Consider the following 22085-nt stretch of genomic DNA (forward strand, 5'->3'; position numbering starts at 1 on the left):
ACTGCTTTTCCTTACTGACAGTGCAGCTTACATGAAAAAAGCAGCCGAAGGCCTTTCTGTGAGCGTTCCGAAAATGGTACACGTAACTTGCGTTGTTCATGCTCTACACAGGTTATGTGAAACTGTGCGGGCTCAGTATCCTCAAATGGATAAATTAGTGTCTAATGACAAAAAAGTCTTCGTAAAAGCACCCTCAAGAATCGATCTCTTTAAAGAGAAAAACCTAGATCTTGCGCTTCCTCCTCTGCCTATTGTTACGCGGTGGGGTACTTGGCTTAGCGCTGTGGTATACTACGCAGACAATTTAGAAAGTTTTGCTTCCGTTGTGAACGTGCTAGATAAAAACGACGCATCATCAATTGAGATTCTTCAAGAGATACTAAAAGACAGCTCTTTGAAAAATGATTTGGTGTTTATATCTGCCAATCTAAGCTTCTTGTGTAAAACTACAGACATACTTGAAAAATCCACTAACCTGTTGTCCGAAACAGTGAAGAAAGTGCGCGCTGTTGAAAATAAATTAGATTCACTCCCGGCTTTGCAGGTACAGGGACTGTTAAAGGTCAAATATCAAAATTTGTTCAGGAAAAACAAAGGATTTCAAACCATGTGCCAAATTTCTAATGTATTAGAGCAGGGCTGTCCAACGTTCGTTTCTACGCGAGCACATTCACATGATAACTAAGGGTATGCGGGCGCCAGGTACGATTCCACTAATTCGACTACTGTTATCGGTACTACAACGACTATATAATAATAAATCTAGAATTAAAGATTTTATGAAAATATATTTACTCACATAATTAATGTGAAATCTGGCACTGCATGCTCGCTGCAAATTAAGGTAAGTCGGGTGTGTAACTGGAACAGGCTGCTCTTAACGCGTCATCCAGGTGTGAGTCTGTCAGGTAGGATCGGTATTTGTTTTTTGTTATGTTCATAGTCGAAAACGGGACTTCACAAAGATAGGTTGAACCAAAACAAGATTGCATCTTCAGAGCAACACTGCGGGTAATGGGATATTTTTTACCGTCCACCAGAGTCCAGAAATTGCCACATATTGCATAGGAGGATTTCAAAGAAAGGTCTGACTGAAGGCTTAAAATTTCCATTTCTAATTCTTCAGGATTATAATTTTCGAATATTTCACACACCCTCCCTCCAAACTCACAAACGTCAACAGAAGCGAAGGGATTATTGACAAACAGGATCACTGGTTCAAACATTGAAAACTACCAAATTCGGACCCAGGAGTTTCAATATGTTTAGCAAGAGATGAAAAATCACGCTTGCCGCCATTTACTGTATCTGCCATAGTTTTCAAATTTGGAAAATGTGAAAGGGAATTTCTATTTAAACGGACAATCCATACCTTAAGTTTCTTTTCAAATGCATTGAAAATACTTATCATACCTGAAATATTATGATCTTGTCCTTGCAATTAGAGATTTAATTCATTTAATTTTGAGGTGATATCTGCCAAGAATGCTAATTCGATTAGCCAAGATATATCATCAAGTTCATGATAATATTTCCCAGGAGGTGATTTCATAAAGTCTCGTATCTCATCCAACAGGCAGCAAAACTGTTCGAGTATTTTCCCCTACTAAGCCACCTTACGTCTGCATGAAGAATGACGTCACCATACTCCGAATATGACATACTTAAAATATTTCTGAACAATCGATGACGAGTAGATTACGATCTTATATCTGCATGAAGAATGACGTCACCATATTCCGAATATGACATACTTAAAATATTTCTGAACAATCGATGACGAGTAGATTACGATCTTATATAATTCACTACATGAGTTACTATTTTCATGACATGATCGAAACTTAAAACCTTTGCGCATAAAGCTTCTTGGTAAATAATACAATGATAAGAAAGAAATTTTGGAAACGATTCATCCTTAGCGCAAAGAGAAAGAAATCCATTATTTCTACCAGTCACAGAAGGTGCCCCATCTTTTATTATAGCGACAAGCTTTGATAATGGTAAGTTTGTGATAGTACATATATCACACCCCCGAATTATATGTAGAAGTTAGAGATATTATTGTCAGTATTCGATTTGTATTATTATTATTATTATTTCATTTGTATATTTTGCCATTTATATTGGTAAGCTGGAAGATATCCACATATGTAGGTATGAGTAATTTGTTTTGCACGAGTGGGAAAACATTGCTGTAATAACTCTGGTAATTTGAATGAGTCATCTGGCTACCCCAGTGTCTGTTGTGATGTACTTGTGTCAGGAAATTCCATTACTCATGTATATATCCCAGCCTGATGAGATAAGCTTGTTGTTGTACCAGGAAAGTTTGGTGATTCATGAAAACTCCCCAGAGTTTGTTATTGTCTTGGGAGGAAGAAGTAGTTCAGGGCTTGGTCTTGATTTGAGATCACTCATGATTGGCTGGCAAGCACCAATCCAGACGTCTCATCTGAAAGGAGGGGGATGTTGATGTCTATAAAGGTTGGTCATACGGCGGCAACCAGATGATTGTATTAGGACATTGTAAGAGAGATTGTATGAGACATTGTAAGGGTGATTGTGAAGGTGATTGTAAAGGAACGAGAAGGAAGATAACTACAACTACAACTGACGGACTGTACGGGAAGGAAGTGGTGCTGAGACACGGTACTGGATTGACATGGCTGCAATGGACTGGACTTCAAACGTTCGTGGAGCGTAGTCGTGTTATGTTTGTGGAGAGTGCTTGCGCATTAAGTATTGCAGCACTTGTGGCGGCCTAGCATTATATGTTGGTGAAAGCTATCTCAGACTTTCCATAAATTTATATGTTGAGGATCGACAGACGTGTGTATATATCTTTACAAGTGTTAAAATATGTGAACACAGTAGTACAAGGTACAGTATCTGTGTGAAGTGATAACTGCCGATTATGAGAATCGGTAAGTCGAATTGATATAGAGACAGTGAAGGGTATTTATCTTCATACATGTACATTGTTCATCGGACTATCTGCAAATGGTAGCTTAGTTCTCACTTTCGTTTTCCCACGATTTTCATTATTATTGTTGTTGTTGTTGTAAATATGGAGTCTTCCAGCAATATTTTATGTGTGTATTATATGTATAATGTTGTATGTTGATGAGGTGCTCATGCACGGAATTTGTTCAGAATATAGTTAGCTATTTTAGAATCAGTGTTATTGATAAACCTAGGTGCAGTTCCTACCTAATTAGTCGTTTTCAGGAGGTTAGGTAAGGCCTGCAGCAGATGTACCAGTACGCAGCATTATGTACACGCCCTGGGATAGAAAGTTTACCATGCTCTTATCTAAATTCGAGGGATCCATTCTGGTGAACTCTGGCGCCCATACTACGGACATTTCGGTTAATTATGCTTATTAATTTTATTACGTTTTTGAGTAATTTTATTTATATATTTTTATTCATGATTTTATTTATTTATCAGTAGTCATCAAATTATTACAATTGGCTTCCCAACGTGTGGCTGAATGATTGGTACATCTGTTAGGCTTATAAGCGTAGGTGCACTTGTCAGGTGTGGTTGGAATTCTGCAAACTATGTCAGTGAAGTATTTTATATGTACGTGATATGTATGTTGGAGTATGAAGAAATGTTGTAGCGAGTCGAGTATTATAAAGTTGAGAAGTAGAGAGGTTTTGAAAGTTGCTGGTACTAAGAATCAGGATAAGAGAAGTCAAAAGAATTCCACCACATTGAGTTTATCTAATTTAAGTGAGAGTAGCAAAATGGCTGATAGTAGGAAAGATCAATTTGCAACGATCGGTGAGGAATCCAGTAACCCGTCTCAAACTCAGAATGTAGGGGTTGTTAAGGAAACAGTTCAAGGGGAGGTTTTAACTTTTAGTATGATTAAATCACTTTTTAATGAATTGTCCAGTAAGAGTGATGAATTATCCAGTAAAATCGATAATAATAATTTTGAATTGTCCAGTAAAATCGATAATAATAAGGTTGAATTGTCTAGCAAGATTGATAGTCAGAGTAAAGAGTTGAAGAGTGAATTGAGTTTTTTAAGTAATGAAATATACAGTATTAATAGTGAATTAAATTCAGTTAGTACGGAATTGTCCAGTAAGATTGAGAATCAAAGTAAGGAGTTAAATTTAGTGAGTGTTGAATTGTCTAGTAAAATTGATAGTTTAAGTAGTGCTGTGAATGGTAGAATAGATGAATTGAACCAGAAGTTTGACCATCAAAGCAGGGAAATTCAGGAAGTCAGTAATAAGGTAGAAGCTCAAAGCTTGGAATTGACTGAGAAAATTGAATGCCGATTTAATGTAGTTAGGAAAGAATTTGTTGAAAACAGCAAGGAATGTGATAAGAGAATAAAAATAGTGGAAGATAAAGTAGAAGAAATAGATAGAATTAAATCCAATCAGAACGTTTTAGCGAAGCGTATAGATGAGAAGAATGAGAAATTGGAGAAAGACCTTAAGTCGGTAAAAGATGACCTCAAGTCAGTAGAAGGAAATGCCAGAATGGTAGTGGAAGAAGGAATTAAATCATGTCATGTGAAATTAAGGCAGGAGATCAGTCAAATCCAATTAGGTAGCAGCATATGTAATAGGTACGTATCTTGTACGAAGGACTCTGAATTACCCAAGTTTAATGGTCGGCAGTTTAATCCGATGGAATTCTTGAAAACGGTGGAGAAACGGTTTTCCAAGAATCTTGACGATGGTTTGATCGAGTGGAGTATGGTTGATGAGATGTTGGATATTGCATTTGTTGGAGAAGCGAGATCCTGGTTTCAAGTTTATAGACAGGGTATTTCGAGTTTGGAGGAATTTAGGGAGAAATTTAGTTCTAAATTTTGGAGTGAAGCTATTCAGGGAAGGGAAAGAGATCGCGTGCTATTTGGCAAGTATAAACCTCAGGAAGGTGTATCTATGACGGAGTATTTCTTAGCGCATGTTCTGATCAGCCAGAATATTGAAGGTCTAGCATCGGAGAGAGATACAGTCCGCCAGATGTTGAGGCATTTTCCTGAGAAGGTCGGATTAGCTGCATGTATGCAGAATATTGTTACGATTAAAGAATTAGAGCAGCTGTTAGAGAGGTTTGATGCTTTGGAAGGGCAGGGGAGGAATAGGCAAAGTGAAGGTAGGAATTACGGGGATAATGGGAGACAAGGTAATCAGCTAGGAGGAGATAGGAATAATCAGAATTTCAGTCATTCTAGGCAAGGGAATCAGGGTGGTAATTCCGGAAGGGGAAACAGACAGTCTAATCAGGGAGTTAATCACCAGGAATATTTTAGCAGAAGTCCTAATCAAGGGGAATCAGAAAGTAGGGGGCGTACGGATCAAAGACCTCCAGATCAAGTGCAGAGACATGATAATAGTGAACAGTCCATGTCAAATAATTTAAACCGGAATCGGACTTCTTAGTTGGGTCAGATAGGCAGTCCGATACCGAAATTCCTATTCACGCGATGAAACAGGTAAGTTACGAGGTAGACGTGAAAGAGGAATTATTGAATGACCATGTGTTTTGTGATCAGGGAGATTTTGTGTATAGGGGGCGTGATGAAAGTAAGAAAGATGTGTCGGATGTCTTACTTTGTGCTAGTGGTGATGGTAATAGCGGTACTGCGATCGATAATCTTGTAGAAGTTTCTGAAATTGAAAGTGAAGTTTTTTGTGAAGTTGATGAAGGTTGTTTAGTAAGTGAAGAGTGTTTACGGAGTATACATCATGAGGATGTTTTTGTTGATTTAAGTGTAAGTGAGGAGAGTAAAGTTAGGACCATTATGTGTGAAAATGGTGACTTTGAGATTAATGAAACTTCTGATAAGAGAGTCGAAAGTAGCGGTGTTGTTGGCATGAAAGTGGTGCAAGTAGGAGCTGATATGGAAGGTGGTGAAGATGGATTAATTGTTGGGTCATTAAGTAGTAATGACAGCAATTTCGAAGTGTATTATGGTAAGAATTACAATAATAGAGTGAGCGTGTGTGAGAATGGAAGTGTGCGTGAGATGAAAGAAAGTCTTTCCAAGCGGGTGTGTAATGTTTTATTTAATGCTGAGAGTTGTGAGAGTGATTTGAATGACGTGCTGTATGATAGCGATGTGGAATGTGTGAAAAAGTATGTGATCTGTTTACTTGTATTTATTATGGTTTTGTGGAAAAGGAAACATTGTAAGATTCCCGAATATTTCAGAAAGAGGGATTTCTTGGGTATGAATGTTCCGAATGAAAGTTTGTACGATTTTTGTGTGACTGGATGGGATGAATGTTTGTGTGTGAGATAGATTGTATTCGAGATTTGTTCGGATTTTATTACGGTACGCATTCCTCGCTTATCGATGCCAATGTTAAGTTTATGTATAGTTTTTTCATTTATATCAGGGTCCGTATACTGTGGACAGTAGAATAGGCAAGTGTGCTTATAGGCTCCTAACCGCTGAAAATAAGGTTCTTGGGACATTTAATATCTATAGCCTTCGCAGATATAAGAGATAGGATCTGCACCTTGGATGTATATGTTATCAATGTTAATGTATGTGTACAGTAGCAAGAAGGGATTGTGTTCAATGCTATATGAAACAATCAGAGTTGTGTGTATATAGCCATATTATTATTATTATTATTGTTTGGACAAATTGTATTTCGTGTGTGCGAATACAATGCAGTAGACGCAATGTATATATCATTATTACAGTAAATTATGTGTTCAGTTATGCCATTATAAGGTTATGTATGAAGTTCTGTTTTATGGTGAATCATAATATGTGATATCATCGATTCACCAAGGGGGCGTTATGTGATAGTACATATATCACACCCCCGAATTATATGTAGAAGTTAGAGATATTATTGTCAGTATTCGATTTGTATTATTATTATTATTATTTCATTTGTATATTTTGCCATTTATATTGGTAAGCTGGAAGATATCCACATATGTAGGTATGAGTAATTTGTTTTGCACGAGTGGGAAAACATTGCTGTAATAACTCTGGTAATTTGAATGAGTCATCTGGCTACCCCAGTGTCTGTTGTGATGTACTTGTGTCAGGAAATTCCATTACTCATGTATATATCCCAGCCTGATGAGATAAGCTTGTTGTTGTACCAGGAAAGTTTGGTGATTCATGAAAACTCCCCAGAGTTTGTTATTGTCTTGGGAGGAAGAAGTAGTTCAGGGCTTGGTCTTGATTTGAGATCACTCATGATTGGCTGGCAAGCACCAATCCAGACGTCTCATCTGAAAGGAGGGGGATGTTGATGTCTATAAAGGTTGGTCATACGGCGGCAACCAGATGATTGTATTAGGACATTGTAAGAGAGATTGTATGAGACATTGTAAGGGTGATTGTGAAGGTGATTGTAAAGGAACGAGAAGGAAGATAACTACAACTACAACTGACGGACTGTACGGGAAGGAAGTGGTGCTGAGACACGGTACTGGATTGACATGGCTGCAATGGACTGGACTTCAAACGTTCGTGGAGCGTAGTCGTGTTATGTTTGTGGAGAGTGCTTGCGCATTAAGTATTGCAGCACTTGTGGCGGCCTAGCATTATATGTTGGTGAAAGCTATCTCAGACTTTCCATAAATTTATATGTTGAGGATCGACAGACGTGTGTATATATCTTTACAAGTGTTAAAATATGTGAACACAGTAGTACAAGGTACAGTATCTGTGTGAAGTGATAACTGCCGATTATGAGAATCGGTAAGTCGAATTGATATAGAGACAGTGAAGGGTATTTATCTTCATACATGTACATTGTTCATCGGACTATCTGCAAATGGTAGCTTAGTTCTCACTTTCGTTTTCCCACGATTTTCATTATTATTGTTGTTGTTGTTGTAAATATGGAGTCTTCCAGCAATATTTTATGTGTGTATTATATGTATAATGTTGTATGTTGATGAGGTGCTCATGCACGGAATTTGTTCAGAATATAGTTAGCTATTTTAGAATCAGTGTTATTGATAAACCTAGGTGCAGTTCCTACCTAATTAGTCGTTTTCAGGAGGTTAGGTAAGGCCTGCAGCAGATGTACCAGTACGCAGCATTATGTACACGCCCTGGGATAGAAAGTTTACCATGCTCTTATCTAAATTCGAGGGATCCATTCTGGTGAACTCTGGCGCCCATACTACGGACATTTCGGTTAATTATGCTTATTAATTTTATTACGTTTTTGAGTAATTTTATTTATATATTTTTATTCATGATTTTATTTATTTATCAGTAGTCATCAACTTATTACAAGTTACTCTCTTTGGTGAATTTAACGAAAGCATTAAATATGTCTTCTCCCCTAGTACGTCCATGAAGTGGCAATAGCTTGACAAATTCATCCTTTGCTGTAAAATCATTAAAAACCATTTTAGCAAATACACACAACTCAGCAGTGTCAGACATATCAGCACTTTCATCAAACTGGAGTGAAAAATGATCACACGATTTCAAATCCTGATTTAATTGAGATTCCATATTATTAGAAATCCGTTCAACCGCCTAGCAACAGTTTGGTGAGAAAACTGAAGTCCTTTGATTGAAGATATCAATTCAGATTTATCTTTGTGAGATTCGAACAGAGATTCAGCGGCATTTAGCATAGCTTCTTTCACTACTTCCTCATCACTGAAAGCTTTTTTCCTTTTAGCTAGGGCGTAACAAACTTTGAGAGAAGCTATTGTCACGTTACGCGTTTGCTGAACTGGCTTCTTAAACGCACATTGTTGCAATGCTAATTTAGATTTTAGGTAAATCACTTTTTTCTTAGTTCAGAATTAACAGGAAATTCACTGTCAATTTTTTTTGTGATTAGGCAATAAATGTCACTGTACATTACTTCTTTTAGGAACAGACACGATAGCATTACACAATAAACATATAGACTTTCCTTTGTTTTCAATAAAGCAACACTGGTCCTCTCATTCACTGTTAAAGTTATAATTTCTTTGCCTTTTAGCCATGTTAAGAAGAGTTATGTTTAATGAAATATAACTGATTATAAACTGAATAATTTAAAGTTTAAATAGTAATGAAGAAAGCACACAAAACATGTTGAATGTACAACTTATCACAACACAAGGCACTCAAAACGTATTCCATAAGCCCTGCATAAACTCACAAGTAATATTGAATGTTCGCCTGAAAACTAGGAACTGGGAACATTCCAACTGCAAGACTTTCATAAATCGTTTGTTCATTGTTTACGGCACAGCTTTGTTGGGTTTAAAGTTATTTTGTGGGCAAATTGGGTGTCCCATTGTTGTCCTGGTGAAACTCTGTCATGGTAGGCAATTTATGGCATTGCAATCAAGTGAATCATAAGGAAGCGGTTCTATTTGGCGGAATAAATATGCGGCTATATTTGGCTCCGTGAGTAGAGAGGGCCTTATACCTGGCGCTAGCCCCCTCCCCCCCCCACAGTGAGATGTTTGTGGAGGATTTCCCTTTGTCGCAACTAACATGTCGAATAGCTCTCTTTCTGAACTTTTCTTCTATCTCTTCACTAATTGCGGACACGAGTCAGTTAGGCCTAGATCACGTTTATGGCTTACTCAAAGCTCTTTGTGTATTTGGAGGTACGGATATAACAAATTTCCTGACTTTGAGGATGGTATTTTTAAGAGAAAAGTAAGAATATTTATTGAAATGCAAAAGTATTGTTTTCAAATATTAAGTAAAATTTAATTTGGAATTAACTGCGAAGGGCGCCATAAAAGGGCAGCTCGGGCGCCATGGAACCCGCGGGCGCCGCGTTGGACAGGGCTGTATTAGAGGGTGCTCATGTTGGCGAAATTGATGGCGTTATTGTTGGTGACATTCCTCTCTTTAACTATGCTTGTCTGACTTTCTGTGATGTGGAGCGATCGTTTTCGCAGTATAAGGCGTTCTTTAGAGATAATCGGCATGCATTTGTGATGGAAAATTTGGAGATGACCTTTGTTGTTCACTGCAATTCTGAGACTACTTCTAGCAACTAATATTCCAGCGTGTGATGGGTGAGTACGAACTGGTACTATTTTTTCAAAGATAGGTTCCTTTTGCCATATTTAAACAAAACATTACCTTTAAAAAAATAACCATTCATAATATCTACTCTGGCATATCAAAAATTAATATACCATACAGCACGTTTCCATACACAGACACCATTTTGCCTTAAGGAGCACGTTTGTTAGCACCATATTCTAATACAAAACATTATACTTATTTACTTCTTGAGCACAAGTAGTTATGTGATATTTAAAGGAAAATAATTTCAATTTTTTATCACATATTTTAAAAGTTTTTCAGCACATAAAAAATAAATATTTTTCACATTTTTAGCACATAAAAATCCGCTCCCTAATTATTATAAGCTAGGAGATTTTAAGGGATATTCTTATATATAACATCTCATTCAGGGCCCTGACCTAACTTAGAGTATTTAATGGCTGAAGATGCTTGGCATGTCAAGCGAAACATGTCCCATATCAAATGCTATGTAATAATTGCATCCTAATTATAAGGATTGTATTGTATTGAATAGGTGGATATTAATAAACTATTTTGTAACTTTTTAATTTACGAAGCTTCAATACGGTCACAATAATGAGATTCATTACTTGATGTTAGTTACCGGATTTATAAAGAAGCGGATCTAAAAATGCACTGGACCGAAGATCCCGTGTATTCAATGCCTGTATTTTCCAAGACTATGTCCAGGAACAGATTCAAAAGTATCATGATGTTTTTACATTTTAGCAACAGCAGTAACTATGTAAAGAGTGCAGAACGACTCTATAAAATCAGGCCAATATTAGAAAAACTTTCGAATCAGTTTTCAGTGGTTTACAGTCCCAACCGACAGATTGCTTTAGATGAGGGCATGCTTGCTTGGAGAGGCCGGTTGAGTTTTCGAGTTTACAATCCATCTAAAATAACTAGGTATGGCATTATGGTTAGGATGGTGTATGAATAAAAAACTGGGTATATTTGCAAACTGTCTATTTATGACGCAAGTGGAATGGCCATAAATAGTACTGTCCTCGAACTTCTCAGTCCATATTTAGGCCTAGGGTATTCTGTTTACATGGATAATCATTACAACAATGTTGCTCTTCCAAAAATCCTACGTGAACAGAATACTACCGTTTGTGGGACAATCAGGCAAAACAGGGGAGTACCTAAGTATCTTAAGGACCAACTAAATTCCTTGAAACGAAGGGAAATGACATTCAAATGTTATGGGAAAATTCTTCTTGTCTCTTGGATGGATAAGAAAATAATCACAATGATTTCATCCATGCATTTTGCTGAAATGGTTGAAGTGACTTCAAAGTTCAGCATAAAAACAATGAAGCCAGTACCCATTGCAGATTACAATTAGCACATACATGGGACAGACTCAGCTGACCAGTACCTTGCTCTACATCCCTTCACGAGAAAAACTTGTAAATGGCCAAAGGTTTCCCTCTCTTTACTACAGTGCACCCTCTACAATTTGTTCTGTCTCTTCCAGAAGTCCAATACCCAGACAAAAATCACCTATCTACAGTTCTTAATCTGTTTACCTCACCATGGTCGGTTTTTCCCTCAGACTCAGTGCCTCAAGGGCAGTGTCCTGGATTGTGAGACATTGGGCCGCGGGATAAAACTGGGGAAGATGCCCAGTACCTTGCCCAGGCGGCCACATCTGCTATGCTGAACAGGAGTCTTGGTGGGGGATGGAAAGATTGGAAGGGATAGACAAGGAAGAGGGAAGGAAGGGGCCGTGGCCTTAAGTTACCAACCCGGCATTTGCCTGGAGGAGAAGTGGGAAACCACGGAAAACCAATTGCAGGATGGCTGAGGTGGAAATCAAACCCACCTCTACTCAGTTGACCTCCCGAGGCTGAGTGGACCCTGTTCCAGCCCTTGTACCACTTTTCAAATTTCGTGGCAGAGCCGGGAATCGAAACTGGGCCTCCGGGGTTGGCAGCTAATCACACTAACCACTACGCCACAGAGGCGGACCAGTTTCCAGATACTATCTTGTAGGTCATAATCCTCCTGCCAATGTCCCAGTCTCATACCCGACCCGAGTCAGAACAGCCTCTCCAGCTCTCTTCGACATGTCATCACTAGCATCCACCCCACTGCATTCCATTCACCAGGAGTGCCCACGAGGAGCACCAGCTAAACATCCCCCATCACACTGGATGGAAAAGTGAATGAATATGTTCTGCTCAAGTTTCCACCACTGAAAAATGCCCCTTCCCCGACAAGAAGATGTAGAGTTTGCCTCAAGAAGAAAAAAGTATGCGACACAAGGAGTATTTGAATCATCTGTCCAAATCCAGTTAAAAGGTATATCTTCATTCACACACACATCATCTTCCTCACTACCTGTACTTTCATCAAAATCAACAACTCTAGATTCCTCAACATTCACTTCACTATCACTATCACTCAATATTTCATTCACCCAATCTGCAAACTCCTCACATTTCATGAACATTTGAGGCGTATAGTTTCAAACACGACCAAGTCCATCTTTTTCACGTTCTGATGTTTTGACTTCCATGGATTCCTCTTTACAAGATGAATAGAACGGGAACGAAAGTGGGTCTCAAATCCGGCCAGGTCACATTTAAAATTGCAGCAAAGAATGAGGTCCATATCAAAGTCGGCCAAGTCCCTGTTAACCCGCACGGGTCAATAATCCTGCGCTATCCAGTCACGTGTTTTCTTCCGGTAAAATGGCGGCCTGACATTTGTTCGAGTCACATGTGGTGGTTTTGTTTGCGTGTATTTTAATAAATATTTTATAAATAATAAATATATACATAATTAATTGGTCATTTTTAATAGTATTCATATTTGCTGTGCAATAAAATGGAGGAATTTAATAAGCGCCATACCAGAAAGCGGCAACATGATCTTTCCACCTTGAAGCGCACGAGGGAAAGACAGCTGAGATGAGTATAATCAACAACGTGTTGTTAGTGGTGATTCAATCAAGGCTCGGTGATGTGTTTCGAAGGCGCGATGGTATTGAATAGGTATAATATGAAGAATATACATTGAAGTAGCTACATGAATCCATATATTTGCAAAATATACACTATTTAAATGTTAATTAGCCTCTACAATGTTGGGTAATTTTACACAAACGAAAATGAAAAATGAAAACTTACAACCTGTTTTCCAGTCATTGACCGGGTCAGGGATGTGATGAATGAAGCAGATATAGGCTATTAGTACGATGGGGTCGCCACTCCCAAAGTGATATATTAATGACTGATAAATGCTATGAAATGAGAATGGAGAGTGTTGCTGGATTGAAATATGACAGGGAAAACCGGAGTACCCGGAGAAAAACCTGTCCCGCCTCCGCTTTGTCCAGCACAAATCTCACATGGAGTGACCGGGATTTGAACCACGGTATCCAGCGGTGAGAGGCCGACGCGCTGCCGTCTGAGCCACGGAGGCTACAATTTTACACAAACATAATGTTTAAAATAATAATCTTTAAAGATTTTTCACTAAATCTTATATCATTTTTAATCATATTTGTTCTAAATAAAGTCAAGATGAACACAGTTGGAAAATAGGCCTAATCTAGATTTATTTTTTCTTTAGGTATTAGGCCAAATTTTCTAATCTAAGTTTCAAAGATGGCCAAGTCCTCTTACGTAAGTTTCAAAATCGGCCAAGTCCCACAGTTAGTTTCAAACATGGTCAAGTCCAAATTTTAAATACATTTTTCAATTCATGTAGTATATTTAGACTGTAAAAATTGTATGGTAATGAATCAGAAGCCTCTGCTAAGCAACATAAAGATTAAAGTGTCGGAATATATATGAATTAATACCCTAAACGAGTTTTTTGCTTCTCCTGAAAAAAACAGCTCAACGGACTTGGCCATGTTTGAAACTATACGCCTCATTTCATCTTGATTATGCCTGGGTGCTGCCATTGCCATGATGTAAACATAAACAAGACCGCTGCTACCTTTTCAAAAATATGTTCGCAGAAACTAAATGGAACACAATTGATTTCAAACAATGAACATACAAAGACTTCAATTTACTCATAGGAAACAACATAACAGTGCTACCTGTTTACAGAAATAAGAAATATGACGTTCAAAATGCTGGATGGGTGCTGCCCGTCTTTCGACATAATGACAGTGAGAAGTTGTGAACGGGCAGTGCCCGTCTTTTGACTCCAATCGGTCAATGATTAAATCTAATTATATAAAACAAGTCGGTAGAGAGAAGAAAGGAGTGCAGAATTTGAAAATATCAACAGGATAAGTCAATAAAGAGCAGTTTGATATACCCATCTGTGCAAACAAGTTAGTAGTATTATTGAAAGGAGGATAACAGGAAATTTTATCTGCCAAAATATTTAGGAGTCATTTGCAAGAAATATGCTAGTATTCATTACCACTAAATATGACTCTGACTTACTGCAACTATAACATCCCCTTGTCGCATCGATCTTGCAGCAATGTCACAATTCAAATGCAGTCGGTAACAGAAATGGGTACCCTTGCCATGTTTACCTGCATACTGTATGTGCTGTTTATACAACACCCACCTTATAATTTCCAACAATGACAAATCATACCTGTGGAATGAGAGCCACTTGATGTTGTCCATGAGTACAATTCCAGAAGTCATAAGAAGTTCAGCAAAATCCAGAGGATCAATACCATCTTCTTCATGTTTCTTGAATTGGATACCAGAATTCTGCAAGAGGTCTATGCTATCCTGAGCATACATATCCTCCCTGAACAAAAGATATATTGGATAAATACACAAACTCTACTCTAAACAAAATAACATTAAAATACCAATAAACAGAAAAACTGACAGCTATTACGAAGCTACAACCATTTTCTCTTCAATAGAAGAAATACATGAAATTTAATTTGCTTGTTTGGTTTCATATTTTAGTCTTATACAGCTTTTCTTAATCAAAGCCTAAAATAATATCAACAATGACTGAACCTTACTTCTCTTGTTATCTTGGATTGAAACACTTTTGAGGAAAGTTGCACACTGATCATAAATTGTAGGATGGTTTGGGAAGTCAAAAAAAGGATTAAAGAAGATTAGAACAAACCACTCAATAATGGATATCACTGGATAAATCTATATATATAAAATAAGTGTTTTGTCTGTACTTTGTCAGAATTTGAAAAGAATGGTATTTATCGGTCATGTCCATAGTAACAAGGAAATGCACTTTTTACTTTTCCATAATGTCTGTCTGTAAGTATGTATGTACACGCATCACGGGAAAACAGCTAAAGAGAATTTAATGAAAATCGGTATGTGAAGTCGGAGGATGAGCCACTACAATCTAGGCTATAAATCATTTTACTCATGCTGAGTGAAATGGTAGTTTAGGGGAAGGCCTAAAATTGAATTCTCAAATATTTATATTATTAGTGGACCTATCGATAAATACTACATAACTAAAGTTATATAGAATTAAATTTACGATAATTTATGTCATACATTGTTACCGTACCGGCTTTGATAACACAGATATTCATGAATTTGCATTTTTGTTGCCAAGTCCTTATCAACGCCGAGTCACGAGAAAATGGGTTGACAGAATTTAATGAAAGTCAGTATATAGAGTCGGGGAATAAGAAACTACAGTCTAAGTTATAAACAATTTTATTCGCCCTGTATGAAATTGGAGTTTGGGGGAAGGCACCTAAAATTTAATTTTTAAATACCTATGTTATTGGTCCAAGATTACCTGATTCAAGAACTGGAAAAAATCCAAAGAAAAGCAGCTTGATTTGTTCTGGGTGATTTCCGACAAAAGAGTAGCGCTACAAAAATATTGCAAAGTTTAGGCTGGGAAGAATTGGGAGAAAGAAGACGAGCTGCTCGACTAAGAGGTATATGTATTAAGTAACACTAGAATGTTTATATTGTTCTCCCATCTATTCAATGCAATACAATCTTAAAAGTTAGGACTTTGTCCTTATCAAAATATTAACATAAAATTAATACACTGGATGGTTTTACCTATCAATAGTAGGCATCATCAGCAATTTTTTACCTTATTGGGAATGACTTATGAATACTGATAAAAACTATATCTTGTAAAATGGATTGGAGATCGTTAAACAACTAATACAAAATAAAATGTGGTATACTATTACTTAACAATATTGTGTTAATATTTGAGTCTAAAAACATGACAATCATTTAAAGATTACAACAATAATATTAAAAGATATTATAATAAAGATAAAAATCAGAAAGCTCATTCCATTCAATTGTCAAAGGGCTTGTTGTTAAAAACTTGAGGAAAGTTGAGCATTGGTAGTGGTCGTTGGTTCTTGAAGTTAATAAGTATTGATTTCCATTTATATGCTTATAAATTTTGAAGAATTTTCATATGGCCTGGTTCTTTTTAAGATGATAATATTAGTTGGAATGCTGGTGCCGTAGGCTATACTGAAGTTTGTGTAGACGTCATTAGGCCATCTTCCTTGAAGTAATATTTGTGGGAAGAGTTTGTGATAGGTGTAGCTTTTATAGTTGAAAGTGTTGAGGTGAGCGTACTAGTCGAAAGGGAATGAATGTTGTTGTCAATCGGTAAGTGTGTGATAAATTTTATCATATGTAATAAGTGGTATATTCCGAGCTGTCAGCAGAGAGATGGCGTGGAATGACATTAGTAGATAAATAAGTTTGAGTGGCGTCTTTAAAAGTAGGAAAGATCACAATATGAAGATAAAGTTGGAATTCAAAAGGACAAATTGGGGCAAATATTTATTTATAGGAAGGGGAGTTAAGGATTGGAATAACTTACCAAGGGAGATGTTCAATAAATTTCCATTCTTTGAAATCATTTAAGGAAAGGCTAGGAAAACAACAGATAGGGAATCTGCCACCTGGGTGACTGCCCTGAATGCAGATCAGTAGTGATTGATTGAATTTTGACAACGATTTTCCCTTGTCTTTCTCCTCATGATATTCACCATTGTCTTGCTTTTCTTTGCACTTATTATCATACCATACCATTGATTGATATAGAGAATGCAATTTCCGACCATTTATCATTTATTCAATTTTATCGTACCGACAATGATAAGAGTTGAAAGAAAACTAAATAAGAAGGCCTACAATATTGAAAGCGCATAACACTGATCAAAAATAACATTACATTGTCCATTGTTTGTGGTAATGTTCTTTGTCTCTTATGCTGCCGCTCAACTCCGATAGATGGGATTGGTGCTGCGTACCGAGTATAACAGCCCGATTGAAAATTTGCGGGAAATAGCTGGGGAGTTAGAAAACTTTCTTCTTTAGCATGTCATTCCTCTGGTTCATACATTTTCTGATAACGTACTGCTGGTACATAACTCACTGGTTCATCATAGTATTCCAGCTATTTGATCCCTACTCTGACGTGCTGTTTTGAATGAGCAATGTGCACTCTTAAGGCAGAGGCTCACTTATTAGTAGTAGTATGACCTGGTCTAGAATTACAATTTAGGCATATTCCAAATTATAGCACCACAATTCACTAAACAACTCAAAATTCAACCCTGAAAAGAGCCGTTTCTTAAAGAGAGCTTCTTCCTCTTCACTTTTATTAAATTCTACATTCATTTTATTCAAAATTAGCAGCGAAGAGGGGGTTTCTCCTCTGGCTTGGAGGAAAAAATTGCCTCCAAGTCAGATTTTTCTGCCACCAGTGTAGTGAATTGAATTTACTCCTAGGAAACAGATTAGTAAAAGGGCACAGTTTTGCCCTGAGACTCTCCACTATTCCTGTTAGATCGGCAAGCGTAGTACTGTTAGTTAAAAGTGAGAAAATGTGTGGTTTTTCATTTGATCGAGTATTTTATATGAAATCATTGCTTTTACTCGCGCCATTCCAACAGACGTCATTGTAATGAGCTATGTTCATTTCAGTTGGGAAAACCACTAAGACAGTCTTTCTGAGGATGTAAAAAGGCAGGTGGAGAGCGAGTGTCTGCCATTATAATGCAATTCCCCAACTTGATTGTGACTGATGGTATGCAAGCGGGCCTACCATTACAATGAAAATTCCCTAACGCAGTCTTCATATGAGAAAAGACGTTTGGTGATTTCTCCGTCGCGTTTCGAGGGTAACGTTAAGAGCTATGCAATTTAACACAGTCTTGCTCCCAACATGTGCTCTACCTAACCTACAATTCTGTATAAAATGTAAATTCCATAGCGAAGCACGGTTAAATCAGCTAGTCCTGCTATAATAGCAAATACTTTTCACATTAATAAAAGTTATGGAAATATACTGTATGTATCATGTAAGATATCAACAGATGAATTGGGTAATATATACCTGTTAATCCATCAATAGTAGAGGTGCCAACTATTACGGATTGTCCATAATTATTACGGATTTCACCTCATGATTATGGAATTACGGTGAAAAAGATATTATTACGGAAACGCTGACATTATCACAAAAAAATAATTTTTTTCAGAAAAAATGAAAAGAAGGAAAAATGTCCAATCCTTTCGAGCCTTTCTCCTAAATTGTCCTCGCTTCAATGCTTGTGAGTTGGCAACGATACTTATACGATCGTGACTTCCTTTTGCTACCAATAGGCGTTGTAAAATTCATTGTGAATGAAGGAGCTCAGGCGCTGCTCTTCTCCACTATAAATCCGTCAGTAATGCTGTATTTGCTGTGTTAAGTGTACCTAACAGTTGACAGAAAGATTGGGAAAGAAGTCAGGCCTACATTAAGCACATCTGCACTGCAATCGCTTATGGTTCAGAAGACGAAAATGTCATCACAGAGGGAAGGATGCTTCAAGGAAAACTACGCGGAAAAGCAGCTGCTGCATGAGAAACAAGCTACAAGAAATGTTTTATCACAGAACTCGCAGGTTGTGGGCAAGTATTATTGTGTAATATGATATACTTTCAAAACTACAAATCTTAGCAACTCACCAATTGCTATTATAGCATAAATTACAAATCCTCATAAAATTAAAATATAACCGACCAAAAAATCAGACAAGGTGTTAATATAACAGTGGGGTTCCACCTACTGCTGGATCAAGAAATGATGTACAATAAAACCTTGTTAATACACTCTTGCTGTGCCTGTACTTTGTGGTCACTGCATATGAGTGCATGAAAGAAATTTGACCCTTTACCCAAAGAAACTCTCCACCACTTAAAAGAACATATCTTTACGAAGTTTGTGTAAACTTTAGTCTTGAATTCTGTGCAGTACAACAGTGCACAGTGGAATAAGTTATGAAAGTGTGAAATGGCAAAATGGAAATTGTTTTCTATAAGTGAAAATTCTATGCAAAATCAAGAGAATTTTGCAGGACCCATAGGAATTCCTTCAAGTGATCTAAGAACAATAATAAAAATTAGAAATGACTTTACTGATGCAGCAAAGTGAGATGCAGAAAGTACGAGTACGAAGATTTTGGTAACATTTTTACTGAATGGATTCATCAATTCCATGACGTATTAGTTCCATTAAGTGGTCCAATCATTCAAGAAAAAACACAAGAAATGGCAGGCAAACTGGTTCCAATGGTTGGCATGGTAGATTCGTGTAGATCGGTGGTGAGTCAGAGTCAGTCAGTGACAATGATGCAGTAATGTAAATGACTGGCAAAGTGAAGTTCTTCCTACTGCCCAATGTCTTTAATGAGGATGAATGGGGCTTATTCCCTAAAATAAGTTAATGCCCGACAAGTCATATGACCAAGGGTTATGAATTTCATGTTGTTGGTCCGTACTGAACTGAGAATAATATATGAATAGTAACACAGTAAGGTTTCCACCTATTCAGTACTAATATGTATTTACAATGTTATAAATTACATGGGACTAGTTTCGACCCGCCTAGGGGTCATCATCAGCCATATTAAAGCATACATAAGTATTTTGTCGACTCCTAAAAACATGTTATTTTTAACTGTAATAATCGTATGGATTTTATAATTTATAAAGTAAAGTTTGGTAATGAGATGAGAAATGTTAGTATGGTACAGGTGAGTAGTAAATAATAATATATATACAAACAAGTTTGGAACAAAGTACTAGTGGGGTGCTTAGAGTTGTAAAATATAACCTCGTGGATGTCAGTAGTCCTCGTACTAAAGAAACAATGTAAAATAACACATATAAACATATATACAAGTATGTACAAAGTCTGGAGAGTAAAGAGTGATGCTCTTTTAATGTCGAGTTGGCTTGACACTGATCACTTAAGCGGAGAAATTAGGTATTTGGTGTATTAAAGCTGTGTTGGTCAGTTGCGTTGTTGATTGTTGGACGTGATGTTGTTTTTGAATTTCTGGTTGAGAAGAAGGTGGAAACTGCGCGTGGATATATTGATACTCAGTTCTTAGCGGAAACCAAATTGGACCTGTTTAAATGGAGAAAGTCAGTAAAAACAAAAAATGGAGATAGGAAAAGGTTAACATAAAGTGAAAGGACGCTTACCTCGCGCTGCGGTGTGTGTAGTGTAGCTGATGGTGTGCGATTGGTGGCGGGGAGAGAAGTGTGGGCAGAGAGGAGGGCAGGCGCGTGCGGGTTAGGAGGGGGTTAGGAAGAGTGGGGGTGGCTTGGGGTGAGGTGGGGGTGGGGAGCTTTTAAGGCGGGGCTGAAGGATGCGGGAAAAAGGGTAATTGTCTCGGAAAAGTACCTTTGATTAGATTTAGGATTGAGTTTTGGTTGGCTGCATTATTGTTTCTGAGGAAAGTGATGAATAGATCGAAGAGTATGTTGGGTTTCTCTGAGATTTCATTGAGATTGTGACTGGCGTTGAAATATTGGTCTAGGTGTATGTGGTAATTTTCCATTATGTTGAGTAAAGGGCCCTTGTTTGCTAATTCGAGGATGTCCATGTCCTGTTCGATATTGGTGAAATTATGGTTATAATCATGCATGTGTTGGCCGATGGCTGAAAACCTGTTGTATTTTATTGCATTAGTGTGTTCGTGGTATCTGGTATTGAAGTTTCTACCGGTTTGTCCGATGTAGGATTTTTGACAGGTGTTGCATTTGATCCTGTAAACTCTTGGCGCCAAGATTCAGTGCACCCCCAGTCCCACAAACGAGCCACATACAACAACCTAGTTCACCGAGCCTTCAGCATACCTATGTCCAAGAAAGATCTAAAGAACGAACTTAACACAATTCGCGGAATTGCAAAATACAACGGCTTCAGCAATCATTTTATAGAAAGGATAATCAATAAACACAAACATCGCCCTAAAACTACCCTCAAAAAAGAAGTGACTAAACCTCTAACATTTTCCACCTTCACGTTCAACAATGATATCTACAAGTTAACCAATATCTTCAAGAAACAAGGCGTTAAAATAGCCTTCAAAACCAACAATAAGAACACGAACGTCTTACACAATACTTCACACATCAACAAGACCAGCAGTTTTGTAAAATCAGGAGTTTACAGGATCAAATGCAACACCTGTCAAAAATCCTACATCGGACAAACCGGTAGAAACTTCAATACCAGATACCACGAACACACTAATGCAATAAAATACAACAGGTTTTCAGCCATCGGCCAACACATGCATGATTATAACCATAATTTCACCAATATCGAACAGGACATGGACATCCTCGAATTAGCAAACAAGGGCCCTTTACTCAACATAATGGAAAATTACCACATACACCTAGACCAATATTTCAACGCCAGTCACAATCTCAATGAAATCTCAGAGAAACCCAACATACTCTTCGATCTATTCATCACTTTCCTCAGAAACAATAATGCAGCCAACCAAAACTCAATCCTAAATCTAATCAAAGGTACTTTTCCGAGACAATTACCCTTTTTCCCGCATCCTTCAGCCCCGCCTTAAAAGCTCCCCACCCCCACCTCACCCCAAGCCACCCCCACTCTTCCTAACCCCCTCCTAACCCGCACGCGCCTGCCCTCCTCTCTGCCCACACTTCTCTCCCCGCCACCAATCGCACACCATCAGCTACACTACACACACCGCAGCGCGAGGTAAGCGTCCTTTCACTTTATGTTAACCTTTTCCTATCTCCATTTTTTGTTTTTACTGACTTTCTCCATT

General features: G+C 37.6%; 1 protein-coding gene across 3 annotated transcripts in view; it reads right to left on the reverse strand.

Moving 5' to 3' along the window:
• Pop2 (CCR4-NOT transcription complex subunit Pop2) overlaps positions 1–22085 on the reverse strand; it is a 223969-nt gene that overhangs the window by 44458 nt on the left and 157426 nt on the right. For all 3 annotated transcript variants that reach the window (XM_067136670.2, XM_067136669.2, XM_067136671.2), the window contains exon 6: positions 14600–14761. In XM_067136670.2, the coding sequence (XP_066992771.1) occupies positions 14600–14761 (162 nt within the window). The remainder of the gene's footprint in view (positions 1–14599; positions 14762–22085) is intronic.

This window comes from Anabrus simplex, chromosome 1, assembly GCF_040414725.1.
Source record: "Anabrus simplex isolate iqAnaSimp1 chromosome 1, ASM4041472v1, whole genome shotgun sequence".
Taxonomy (NCBI): domain Eukaryota; kingdom Metazoa; phylum Arthropoda; class Insecta; order Orthoptera; family Tettigoniidae; genus Anabrus; species Anabrus simplex.